At 46.3% G+C, this 13,662-nt stretch overlaps 1 protein-coding gene across 1 annotated transcript in view; it reads right to left on the bottom strand.

Moving 5' to 3' along the window:
• The window catches only part of MDGA2 (MAM domain containing glycosylphosphatidylinositol anchor 2), a 680,911-nt gene that overhangs the window by 346,668 nt on the left and 320,581 nt on the right, over positions 1 to 13,662 (bottom strand). The window contains exon 3 of the mRNA XM_054971659.1: positions 10,504 to 10,678. Coding sequence (XP_054827634.1) covers positions 10,504 to 10,678 — 175 coding nt within the window. The remainder of the gene's footprint in view (positions 1 to 10,503; positions 10,679 to 13,662) is intronic.

Raw genomic sequence — 13,662 nt, 5'->3', positions numbered from 1 at the left:
GCTGCATGAATCAGGCTTCGGTCAAAGGCAATCTCCACAAAATGTCCATGTTAAGATGCTGAACATTTGGGGCATGCACGTTCAATTAGATATGTGTTATAGAATGACACTAATTGAGCATTCGGCAGCATTCGTAGGCTGCCATTGACTCTTACAAAATACAGGTAAGCCTCTTCCATCCTATAAGGCACACTAGATATACTCAAAGTATGTGGAGATGTACCTACTAATCTGGTCATGTAGAAAATAGAGTGAACAAAAAGCCACTGTGATATGATTCAGTATCTCCAAGATACTCCCTTCTCTACAAGAGCACAAGGGAGAGGAGATCAAGAAATAGTTTCAATAATTATTCTTCAGATGGCCATATTGTGTCAGTGCCTTCGATGGAAATTAAACGTGTTGTTGCAGTAATAATGCTTGGCTGTTTGCAGAGAGGAGCAGATACAGACTCAGCTCCGAACAGGTAACAAGGAAATTAATGAGGCAACTGAACCACGTTTGCAGTTCCTGAATGGAATTTTAATCACAGCGGCCTGGAAAGAGTTATAATCCTCTGCAGGGAAATGTGTGCTAGATTATGCTCTTGGGAAACCACAGAATCCAACAGTTGGGAGGTATGACAAGGGCCATTTCCAGACGGCTTACCTGCCTCTGGAACGTTGCGCCATGTTGCAGGAAAAACGCGATATTTTGCGTTTTCCCCGCAACATGGCGCAATGTTCCGGAGGCAGGTAAGCCGTCTGGAAACGGCCAAGGTCTTCGTCCCTCTTCTTGGACACACCTACACCACAGACTTGTATTGTAGAGAGGGGCTCTCGGATGCTTCGCTAATGAGTTGGCGACCTTAGACTTCACCACTATGTTGCCTTATAACAACAACAACAACAACAACAACAACAACAACAACAACGTTCGATTTATATACCACCCTTCAGGACAACTTAATGCCCACTCAGAGCAGTTTACAAAGTGTGTTATTATTATCCCCACAACAGCAAACACCCTGTGAGGTGGGTGGGGCTGAGAGAGCTCTGAAAGAGCTGTGACTAAGCCAAGGTCACCCAGCTGGCTTCAAGTGGAGGAGGGGGGAATCAAACCCGGCTCTCCAGACAAGAGTCACGCACTCTTAACCACTACACCAAACTGTTGTACTATCTGTACTATCTGTTGCTTTAAATATGTGTTCCTATGTGCTACCTGTGCTTTATGTGGTTTAATGTCAACCCTAGAACTGCTTATGTTCTATTTCGGCATTTCTTCAACTCTGTATTGCTAATGCTGTGTCTTTGTAAACTTCTATTTATTTATGGCATTGTTTATTGAAATGTCCTTGAAACTGACTGTACTATTGTGTAATCCACCTTGAGTCTCAGTGAGAAAGGCAGACTATAAATTACATAAGTAAGTAAGCAAGCGAGCAAACGAACGAACGAACAAACAAACAAATGAATGAACGAATGAATGAACGAACAAATGAATGAACGAACAAACGAACGAATGAACAAATGAACAAATGAATGAATGAGTTTAGCGGTCCTTTCCTCTCCCCTGGAAATGAAGTTCCATAAGATGCCCTGGTGATCTCTAACAAATCTCAGTGACTTCTGCAAACTACGATTTCCAAGACTCTTGTGGGGAGAAAAGCAAAAACCATTATTTTTATAACTATCACTGGTTTCTTTTATCCTGCCCTTCCTCTAGAGAGCTTGGGCTACATTCCACGGTTCTCCTTTTTTGCCATCACAACAGCCTTGTGAGGTAGGTTATACTGAGAGTGCGCACTCAGTGAGCTTCCATGACAGACTGAAAATTTGTATACAGATTGTAAGATGCTTGGGGCAGGGACATATCTTTTTTCTCGCGTGCTTTGTTGCACCACCTTTCTCCTCACAGACAGAAAGGCTGAAGCACTGAGAGATGCGTCTCCATGCTAAGTGCTGCGTCTCTGAGGAAGACGGAGACTGAGAAGGGGATCTTCTGGCAGCACGGCCTGGAATGTAATTAGTTATTGATGTCAGAGATGATTCCGCATTTCCGCACTCAGATTTCTGCACAAGGTGGAAAATAAGGATTGTGTTTGAATGGATGCCTGTGGGGAATTTGCATAACAACTGGCATCAAGATTAATGAGGCGGTGATAAGTGATCTGCTCCTGGAATGGATTTCTTTTGATAAGGAAAAAGAGTTATATTGGTTCTGACACAGTAAAGCTAGTTTAGAAACCTGGCTATGACCAGTATCGGACGGGTAGCTGTGTTAGTCAGCAGTAGGGGAACAAGATTTGAGTCCAGTAGCACCTTAAAGAGCGGCAATATTTCCCAGAGGATCTTTCCTGAGTCAAAGCTCGTTCATTTCATCAGATGCAAATGAGAATGAAGATCCATCGGCCCTTTTTTGTAACACCTCTCCGACGTTTGGACCTGGAATCTAAGGGCTGATAGATCTTCATTCTCATTTGTATCTGATGAAGCGAGCTTCAAACTGTCCAAAGTTTGTACATTACAAATCTAGTTGGTCTTTTGAGTGATGCAAATGCTGCATTCAGTCAGCTGATGTACAAAGGGACTGCTGGTCATGTGAAAAAGTCACGTGCGTAGTTCAGGCTGCTCTCAATCCCCTGATACGGAGTGTGTTGTAGGTGTACCTGATGCCTCGTGTGCAACTTGAAGATAACTTTCTTCTGCATGACCGATCCCCACACTTCTGAGAATTATTGCTCTCTCTATGCAGGCGTCTAGATTTCATGCAGGGGACCTCTAAGCAACAAAGCCTGAGTGAACACGCTAAGAAAATGCACAGGTGTGCTGCTGCTCAGTTGTAGTTTGCATGTACAAACTGCAACCATGCACCACTGTGCAATCCACTGCTTCCTTTAGAAAAAAACCAGGGAGTGCGTGGTGGTGAGTGAGTCACCAACAAGGAGAGCATTGGATGTAGATGAACATCTGTACTGATGTCACGATAGTGTGGCATTTAAATGTGATGGGCGGACTGACTGGTCAAAAAGGTAAATCCAACCCAACCTTCATTCATTGTTAGATATCCCAAATGTCCTATGTTTGCAGCAATGTGCAAAACTGAAAACCAAGTTCAATCCATCCATCCATCCATCCATCAATTTAATACAGTCAAAGACCAAACAAGTAACGACATACAATCTAACTATAACAGTCAAAGCAAACCATATTGTTTACACATCTATCCATCTAGTAAGCACTGAATTTCCCGAATCCAAATTCTTAAATATTTAAAACTTTAAAATTAATAAAATACTTAAATATTTCCCCCTATAAAATATTTGCAGAGCCATACGGCCTGCACAGCAAATTTTGCCACCTTTAAGGTGGTTTCTTGATCCTTATTGGCTAAAAGCTTATCTAGATAAAAGCTATCATTTCTTCCCGATTGCAAATCAGAGTTATATAGGCCACTCTAATATTTCGGTAAAGTTTACACTCAAAAAGAACACGTCCCCTCGTTTCCATCTTCCCAGCCCCACATACGCACACTCTTTCCTCATATGGTTGCTTTGTATCTTTACCCTCTATGACCGCTGATGGTAACATATCCATTCTAAGAAGGGTAACTGCTCTCCTGTAGTGAAAGCCAAGTTTTAAACTTATGACTTTCAACTGAAAGCTTTGCAGTCAGTTGCGGTAGCTTTGGGGGCCTTCCATACAACCATGAGAATAACTGGACCCGTGTTCACAAGCCTGCATAGTTAGCAACATGGACACGTTCTTGAAAGGCACTGCTGTGTTTCGCTCTTCCTGCTAACAGGCCTTGTTAACATTCCTCCCCTGTCCCCACAAGATTTCGTATTCGGGGGTGGGGGGTGCTACTAAGACGCCTAAGGCAGGATAAGTGGAGAGGAGTCAGAGGCAGAGCCGCCAGTCAATCTCGCTTAACGGAGGGACGTGGGCCTGCCCTTTAGATGAAAGGGTCAGCGGTGTGTTCTGCATACCCAGTGCTGGCAACCTGCTACTTGCCTGGATCTCTCTTCACCCCGGGAAAGAGGCTGGAGCTGTGAACAGCCTGCTATCCTTCAAGAAAGCACGTAAACATTGCCTATGGCTTCCCCTAAGCGTTTCTCATGCAAATGTGCAATTCCATCACTGCAAACGGGATGCTGCAAACAGATGTTTTCAGGCCCTTCAAGCTAATTTTTTTTTAAAAAAAGGAGAGGGTAAGATTCAGGTCCAATAGCACCTGGCTCACATCCTAGAAATCTAGTTGGTCTTTAAGGTGCTATTGGACTCTTTGATGGCAGGCCAACACGTCTGCCCACCTGAAACTGTCAAAAAGAAGGGTGTAACTGCAGTTCATTTGTTTGTTTTAAGGCAATGGTTGGAACTGTAAGAAATGAAATTTTCCCTGCCTCAATCTGTCCCCCAACATTGTGGTTCTGAGATATCTTATTGTAGAATGGGAATTACTCTGATACTGATTGGCTTTTTCCCTATATAAGAGGGAGGGCAGTACTTAGTTCTGGTGGCCTCTTCTTACATGCCCAGAGTAAGGCTGATCACCACTTCAACAACAACAACAACAACAACAAAAATAATATTGAATTTATAAACCACCCTTCAGTGGAGCTCCCTTTCACAGGCAGTTTTCAAGAAGACGCTGGATGAATATTTGTCAGAGATGCTTTTAGACTCATCCAGCATTGGGCAGGGGGTTGGACTAGAAGGTCTGTATGGCCCCTTACAACTCTGTCATTCTGTGAATAGCTCTGTGAATAACTTAATGCCCACTCAGAGCAGTTTACAAAGTGTGTTGTTATTATCCCCATAACAATCACCTTGTGAGGTGGGTGGGGCTGAGAGAGCTCTGGAAGAGCTTTGACTGAGCCAAGGTCACCCAGCTGGCTTCAAGTGGAGGAGTGGGGAATCAAACCCGGTTCTCCAGATTAGAGTCCTGCCGCTCTTAACCACTACACTCAACTGACTTTGGGGTCATTTCCTGCACAGTGCAGAGGGTTGGACTAGATGACCCTGGAGGTCCCTTCCAACTCTATGATTTTTGACTTTGTACAGAGCCTGCCTCCCTGACCTTGATAGTCCAGGTGAGCCTGATCTCATCAGATTTCAGAAGCTAAGCAGGGTCAGCTTTGGTTAGTAATTGGATGGAGGACTTCCACTGAAGACCAAGTTGGCAGAGGTAGGCAATGGCAAACCACCTCTGTTAGTCTCTTGCCATGAAAACCCTGCCAGGGTCTCCATAAGTCAGCTATGACTTCAGGACACTCTCCAACACTACCCAGACCCTAGCACACCATGGCATTTGCTAGAGGCAGCCTTACAACCTGCACCAGGCCAACTCACCTGCTAGCATTCTAGACTTCCACTCACCTTCATGCGCCCAGGAGCCGACTTATGCAATGAGCAGAAGGCCATGGAGTATGGGATGGGAGGGTAACATGGATGGGGAAGAGACTCCCCACGGAAGGAAAAGCCGCACACCATTGACTCAACTAGGCTGTCCTTGAAAGATTTCACTTCATATTCTGTTTTTTTTCTCCTATGTACAGAAGTTCCCTGCCGTCCAAGCACTGAAGATAACCAGCCTCATACAACTGACAGTTCCAAGTCTGACCATGAGCTGTGTTCTTTGTTACACTGGGATTGGCTCTCCATAATTGGGAAGCGCATGATTTGACAGATCGGTTTTCTCCTATTCATACTCTGCGTTGTTGGAAATTGTTTTTGCATTTCCATGTAAATGATATGCCACTGTAATCATTTTTAATTTGCATTGTTGGGGGTTGCCTTGGACGTTTTTGGAAAGACGGGATCCAAATATTTGGAACAAATAACTAATAAAATAATGCCTGCCTTTCAATGCACAATCATCGAGGCTGCTGTATTTTGCTCGAAAAAGGAGAGATTTTCCATCATCGTTAATTGCAACCAAGAAATGGGTGCACAGCCATTATATATGGGTGTGTAACGGCATATGACAGCAAAGGTTTTTTAAAATTCTTTTTCCCCCTGGTGGGGAGTGCCCTCAAGTTATTGCTGACTTATGGCGACCTCTGGTGGGTTTTCAAGGTAAGAGACTAACAGAGGTTGTTTGTCATTTCCTATCTCTGCAGTCCTGGTCTTACTTGGAGATTTCCCATCTAACTACTAACCAAAGCTGACCCTGCTTAGCTTCTGAGATCTGATGAGATCAGGCTCTCCTGGGCTATGCAAGTCAGCCCCCCCCCGCTGTTGTTTTCATAGGGTTCCCAACCTCCGTGTGGGGCCTAAAGATCTCCAGCAAATACAACTGATTTCCAGAATATAGTTCCTCTGGTGAAAACAGCTGCTTTGGAGGGTGACCTCTAAGGCATTAGACACCTCTGAAGTCCCTGCCCTCCCCAGGCTCTACCCCCTAATCTCTAAGAATTTCCTAACCCAGAGTTGACAATCCTGAGTTTTCACAGTGTCCTGGGAGACTTCCAAGTAAAGATGGGCATGAACCAGAAAAAAAAATGAACCATGCGGTTTGTGGTTCATCACGTTTCATGAACCACGAACTTTCACGAACCTGGCCCGGTTAATGAACCAGTTCGTTTCGGTTCATGAAAATGTCACTTCCGGGCCAGCAAATCACCACTTCCAGGTCAGCAAAAGGTCACTTCCGGGTAAGCATAAGGTCTGCAGAAAGCCCAACCCCTGTTGCCTAGGAAACTGATTGATTGGCACTAGGATGTCTGCAGTGATGAACCAAAAAAAAATAAAACCAAATGAATCACCCTAAAGTTCATGGTGGTTCATCAAAATGGGCTCTGACGAACTGCTGGTTCGCGAACCGTGAACTGGCCTGGTTCATGATGAACTTTGGTTCGTATTTCGGTTCGTGCCCATCTCTACTTCCACGGCTTACTGGGATTCCTGACTGAGTATATTGTTCCTAGCCCCTCAAATACCAGCATCAATTCACTCTTGCAGGTATCAGCCAAAGGAGAATGTTAGATCCTGCTGTGAATATTCTCCTGTGCAAAAAAATCCATTGCACACTGAAGACTAACGCAGAAGGGAGAACATTGCTGCTAGTTTTCTACTTGCAGAGTATTTTTTAACACAGGAAAGCTTTCCAAAATGGAAGCTTCCACCTGTGGAACGCCATCCGGTCTGCTGGCTCAGCTCTCTGCCTCCTCGTTCCTTCCGATGTGTGAAGGAGACTTGAGCGTGCATCCTAAAACGTGCCCCCAAATCCTCGGCAATGAGTTAGGGCAACAACCACAGGGTGAGGAGCCTTATATTCATTGTTGCTGCACACACAGAGCAATGGAGCAGCCATACAGGATTCTTCTATACTCTTCTCTCTCCGCAGCCATTCCCCCTGATTTTTTCCACTACTGCGCCACTGGAAGGATTTTTGCGGGATTCTAAATAAATCAGGCAACGATACTGTGCTATACCCACAACTGTCAAAAAGCACTCCTGCAGAAGGGTAGGGGAAATGGTGGCTGCAAGTGGCAGACAGAAGAAAAATGGCATCGCTGCGGGCAGGACCTTGGAAAAAGGGTGCCTTCCTGCCCAGATGGCATGATGACGCACTTTGATGCACCCTTCCTAAAAAAAATAAAAAAAATAGAGCAAAGCACTTTTAGGAAAGAACATCTTGAAGCTGGGAAAAGGCCAACGGGAGCAAGCCTGCAGCAAAAGGTCGTGTGGACGCTGCCCCCAAATACTCCTGTTCCGATACCAAAGCAGAGAAAAACTTCCATATGGAAGCAAGCGGGGCTGCCGGCAGATGCTCAGAGCTTGCTGCACAGACAGTAAAGTGGAAAGCCTTCCTCACGGACAAAGTTAGAGATCTCTTGGGCTGACCAACTGATCTGAGTACATGCCGGGGTGCACTGGTGCACCCCTCTTCCCTGTCCAAGGAAGGAGAAAATCCTTTCATTCTTGTGGGTAGAGACATTTGGAGGAGGAGGAACTTCCCACATTTTATTACAGGGCAGAAGCTTATGGAGAAATAAAGGCAGGCTTATAGATCTTTGTAAAAAAGAAAAGAAAAAAGGATTCTAGTCTTAAGTTTGCTCTCTGTTCGAGAGAAGAACAAACCTTGATTTCGAATGACAACAATAACAAAAGTGGCAACCCATCCACAGCACATGTTTTCTTAACCTTGTAGCGCAGATCCTACACAGAATTCCACTGCAGGTAGGAGTAGACCGCAGAGCCAAATGGAAGGCGTTTGGCTCCCCTTCTCCCCTTCGCCTTGGCCTGCTGCTGGGAGGTGCACAGGACAGCATGCACCTTCAGTAACGGTGCAGACCTAAGGAGAATGACAGACTTCTACGTCCAAGAGATTTAGAAGGGTGTAACTCTTAGAATTAAGCTCAGTTCCCTGCACATAAAAAGCCAGATGCCAGCAGCAGGGCCGGATCGAGGGGGGGCAGGGGGGTAATCTGCCCCCAGTGCCACCAGGGAGGGGGCGCCAGGAGCAGCTGCCAGCTGCCGGGAGCGTGCAGGTGGCAGCATGGACAGACTCCCAGCCCCCCCGTGCTGCCTTTTGCCTGCCCCGCAGGACAGGGGGCGGCCGGCTTGCCGCGCGCCCCCTGTCCCGCGGGGCAGGCAAAAGGCAGCATAGGGGGCTGCGAGGCCACCCAAGCTATTTGCCTGCCCCGCAGAACAGGGGGCGGCCGGCTGTCCCCTGTCCTGCGGGGAGGCGAATGGCGCAGGCGGCTTCCCAGCCCCGCATGCTGCCTCCACCGGCGGCAAGCTCCGCCCTGCATGATGACATCACTTCTGTGACGCCATCACACAGTGCCAGGAGCACACGCGCACTGCGCACACGCTCAAGGGGTTGGACTAGGGCGGCTCTGGGCGCTGGCAACCCTAGATCCGGCCCTGGCCAGCAGAAGGACTCAAATTTAGCCTTCTCACCAACATGCCATTTTTGTAGCATGTTTTTTTTTTTTTTTAAAGGCACATTGTTGCATTGTGTACCAAGCAGCTGTTGAAAAGGGAGCAAACGCTTGATTGTGGGTGACCAGCCTGCAGCCTCCATGGTGTTAAGGGCTTTTTCTGACCGTTGACCTATATGAGCTCTTATTGAAGCTGCCCTCCTTACACAGGAGGCAATTTCTGTCTCAATGGGTACATTCCTTCTCTCAGATAAAGCTATGGATTATGATGAACCTACAGTACGGAGAGAATGTCGACATTTCTTTTGTTTTCATTTTCTTTTTTGCCTTAGAGAAGCAGTCTCTTAGATTTGAATACCCGTAACAAAAGCATGGCCCCAGACATTTAAATATGTTTATACTACAAGATCTGTTTTGTCCTGTCACTTAGGCCTGTTGGCGCCATGTTTCCTGGAGGAATATACTTCTGAAGACTTATTTGTATTAACCATCAATCTTATATTCTGAAAACAAATAGCAATTATTCCGTAAACAATTAGAGCTGAAGGGTATAAAAAGCCCCCCCAATGGAACTGGTCTTTACACATTTCTACAAATTTGTCATGGGCTTGTCAATATAAAAGCAATAAACCCATATTCCTTTGAAGATCACTGCCTTTGGTTTGTGTAAAGTCATTGGCTGTAAGGGGAATATGAATAAAACACAGAGTACTACAAATAAAGTCCTCTTACACACAGCACAAGGTGGCCCAGCCTGTGGCATGGCAAGTTAAGGTCCAGAGAACTGATCGAGGGGCTGAAGAAGAAAAAGAGCAATGAGCGGGAGGCAGGAGGAGGCAGCCGGGAGTCAGCCAGGTTGAGCAGGCTTGCGAGCTTTTTTTTTCAGCTGGAACGTGGTGGAACAGAGTTCCAGAACCTCTTGAAAATGGTCACTTGGCTCCAGCGACACAGAGGGCAATCTCAACTCCCCTCTGTCTGGAGATCAGGGGGCGGGGCCACCAGCCATGTGACCATTTTCGCTGAGGGTGATTTAAACTTTTAAAAACTCCCCCCTTGTTCCAGAGGACCCAAGGTGATGTCATTGGCCCTGGGAGCGTGCATGCACTTTGCGCGCGCACATGTGGTACCAGGGGCACCACCTCCCGCCAAGAGTTGCCCCCTGTGCAGGCAACCCACTGAGTTCCACCACCTCTTTTCCCAGAAAAAAAGCCCTGCTTGCGAGTGGGTTGAGAGGAAGCGAGGGTGAGGTATACCCCCCCTCCTTCCACAGAGCGAGGCACTGCAGTATCCCTGGTGGCTGCCTGGAGTCCAAGTCCCCCACTTTCACTTTTTGTGTTGTGGTCTCTCCATTCCAAACCCAAAGCATACAGAACTGACTTCAGTTGACATGCAATAGACACCTGACTTCAGTTGACATGCAATAGACACCTGCAGTAACTCAGCTGGAGAAACAGAAGGCAGAAGAAAGGTTTTAATCAGATCCTTCACCCATTCTGAACAATGCTGAGGGCTGCCTTGTTCCCAGCTTGTCTACTAACCTGGCCAGTGCTTGCCACCTCCTGGCCACCAACCCTGATGCTCTTGGGCCCCCCAAAGCCTACTGAGAAAGCACGGGAGCGGTGCTCTTGACTTACAGTAGACGTCAACTCGTATCGACTTGATTGCCGGAGAGCCCAGACCGTTCTCGGCCTTGCAGTAGTAGCGCCCCCCTTGATGCCGCTGGATGTTGGCAATCCGCAGGGTTTCATTGTAGACACTGGAGTCTTGGAAGCGGTCAGAGGCACTGCCTGCTGTTTTGGTCCACCTGATCTGAGCAAGCATCAAAAAAGAGTGTTATTCTAGCTTGGCAGATTGTAAACACACACACACAAATTATTTTTTGCGTTTCTGAGATGTCCAAGGTTTCCAACAATTAAAAAATAAAGTCCGATATAAAATATCAGCAGCAGATACAAAACATAAACAGCAGCAGGAATGGCATCACAACAGACCGGAATTTCACAGAAGCAGCGAAAGAAAAGCAGTTTTTTTTTTAAAAAATGATAAATTTATAAGCCAAGAAGAACCAAAGTGGTTTGAAGGACGAAGCAGCGGAACAAACACCATCAACTGAACGGAAGTGGAAATGTCTTTGCCTGGCATGCAAATGGCAATAGGGACGGTGCCGAGGAAGTCTCTTTGGAAAAAGCCCTCCGTGGTTGAGGAGTCTGCCTAGAAATACCGCTTACTGGGAAGCAGATGCTATGGACCCATATTCCTACTGTTCAGGCCAATTGCATCCCAGAACAGGGTATAAGCCAATGGCAACAATTTTTCAATATAGGAAAAAGACAAAAGGGGGGAGGGGGGAACCAAATCTCAAAATAAAGTCAGGAACCAAAAGGTTAAGCAACAAGAAAATAAAATACAACCATTTATTACATAGTGCGTAGAAACTTAGGATTAAAAACACCACATATAAGATACCATTAAAAACTCAGATCGTAATATACAGTAACAAGATTAAGTTACACAATAATGGTCGCGGAGCTGGATCTAGGTTGCCTGGCGGCCAGGACAACCCAAGTTTGGATGCCCTCGTGCGCGCATGCTCCCAGCGCTGTGTGATGATGTCACAAAGTGACATCATCACGCAGGGTGGGCATGGCCACCTGTGCTATTCGCCTACCTGGCTGAGGGGGTGGCCAGCTTGCCGTGCGCTCCCTGTCCTGCTGGGCAGGCAAATGGCGTAGATGGCTATTCAGCCGCCCATGCTGTTGCCGGCGCTGTTGCTGGTGCTGCCGCCGGCGCGCTCCCAGAGGCTGGCAGATGCGCCCAGCACCCCCTCTTTGGTAGTGCCAGGGGCACACTACCCCCCTGCCCCTCCTCAATCCAGCCCTGAATGGTTGCACATGTATATTAACCATAAAACTCAATGTGTTTTGGCCCTGGGGGCCAAAATTATATTAACACACACATAAAACTATATTTCTATATAAAAAAAAATTGCTTTCTTGGGCCAGGCAGGTTGTAGATGAGTCACTAAAAAAGTGAAACTCCAGTTAATAGGTGTAAATAGGTTCTGCATAGAATGAGGAGCCCTCACTCATCAGAGATGGCAACTAAGGGCTACCATTCTGTCCTGGGCCGTAGTTGAATTCTCAGAGTGTGTTCCTATGCAAACCAGTGACTGGTCCATGACGAGTGAGGACTCCTCAGTTTATGGTACCTTACATATGGTGATTTTCTTTTCTTGTTTTATTTTCTTGTTGCTCAACCTTAACCCTAATACACCATCAATGAAAATGTAGTGCTTCACGTGCAACACGCAGAGATTGCCCACTAAAGATAACCCCGTATCTTACAAACCAACCAAACCCCCTGACTGTACATTATCAAGACTGTAGCTTTCCCATGCATTATGTGGCAGGCAAGTGGCATTTCTACCCAAAGGTATACACTGCAGGGAACTGCATCCTACTTTGGACTTTTTAAGGAGCATTTTTGGACTTTTTAAGGAGCATCAGGGCTTTTTTTCAGCAGGAATGCTGTGGAACGGAGTTTCAGCACCTCTTAAAAATGGTCACATGGCCGGTGGCCCTGCCCCCTGATCTCCAGACAGAGGGAGGGCAATCTCAACTCCCCTCTGTCTGGAGATCAGGGGGCAGGGCCACCGGCCATGTGACCATTTTCACCTAGGGTAATTTAAACTTTAAAAAACTCCCCCCTTGTTCCAGCTGACCCAAAGTGGCGTCACTGTGCGGTCTTGAGTTCCACCACTGAGTTCCAGCACCTCTTTTCCCAGAAAAAAAAACCCTGAGGAGCATTATGCATATGCTATATGTATTACATGCAGACTGGCCTCTTCCGCACACTACATTTGTAGAAGTGCAAGATTCAGGTCCAGTAACACCTTAAATACCAACTAGATTTTCAGGGTAGGAGCTTTCAAGAGACAGAGCTCTTTACACCTTATAACTGACAAAGGGGGCTCTGACTCTCGAAAGCTCATACCATGGAAATCTTGAAAACAGCAAGAGTTCCTATAAAACTAACAAAATTTGTGGTTGGGTATGAGTTTTGTGAGTCACAGCTCACTTCTTCAGATACCAACAATAAAACGAGCTGTGACTCACAACACTTCATACCCTACCCCAAATTCTGTTAGTCTTATTGATACTACTGGACTCTTGCTCTTTTCTACTGCTACAGACAGACGAACATGGCTACCCATCTTGATCTATCTCCCTGGAAATCTAGTTGGTCTTTAAGGTGTTTCTGGACGTGAAACTTGATTTTCTATTACACGCTACCCTCCCCAAACTACATTTGTATAAGTACACCTAATACTAATAATACAAATACTAATGATGATGATGATGATGAGAAGATGATGAAGAAGATGATGATGAAGAAGAAGATGAAGAAGTAGAAGAAGAATTGTATTGTCGAAGGCTTTCACGGCCGGAGAACGATGGCTGTTGTGGATTTTCGGGCTGTATTGCCGTGGTCTTGGCATTGTAGTTCCTGACGTTTCGCCAGCAGCTGTGGCTGGCATCTTCAGAGGTGTAGCACCAAAAGACAGAGATCTCTCAGTGTCACAGTGTGGAAAAGATGTGGGTCATTTGTATCTACTCAGGAGGGGTGGGGTTGAGCTGAGTCCTCCTGTAAGAGTTTCCCAGGGTGTGGAATGCTAATGGCGGGAGGCTTCACTGTATCCTGAGGAGGTTCTTTTGCATCTGGATTGGTACTTGATGTGCTAATCTTCTCTGCAGGGCTATTGTCAAGGATAGAATGTTTTGTTAGCCTGGTGT

The sequence above is a fragment of the Eublepharis macularius genome, chromosome 2 (assembly GCF_028583425.1).
Source record: "Eublepharis macularius isolate TG4126 chromosome 2, MPM_Emac_v1.0, whole genome shotgun sequence".
In the NCBI taxonomy this organism is placed as follows: domain Eukaryota; kingdom Metazoa; phylum Chordata; class Lepidosauria; order Squamata; family Eublepharidae; genus Eublepharis; species Eublepharis macularius.
The sequence above is the reverse complement of the archived record's forward strand: the minus strand, read 5'-3'. Positions and strand labels throughout refer to the sequence as shown.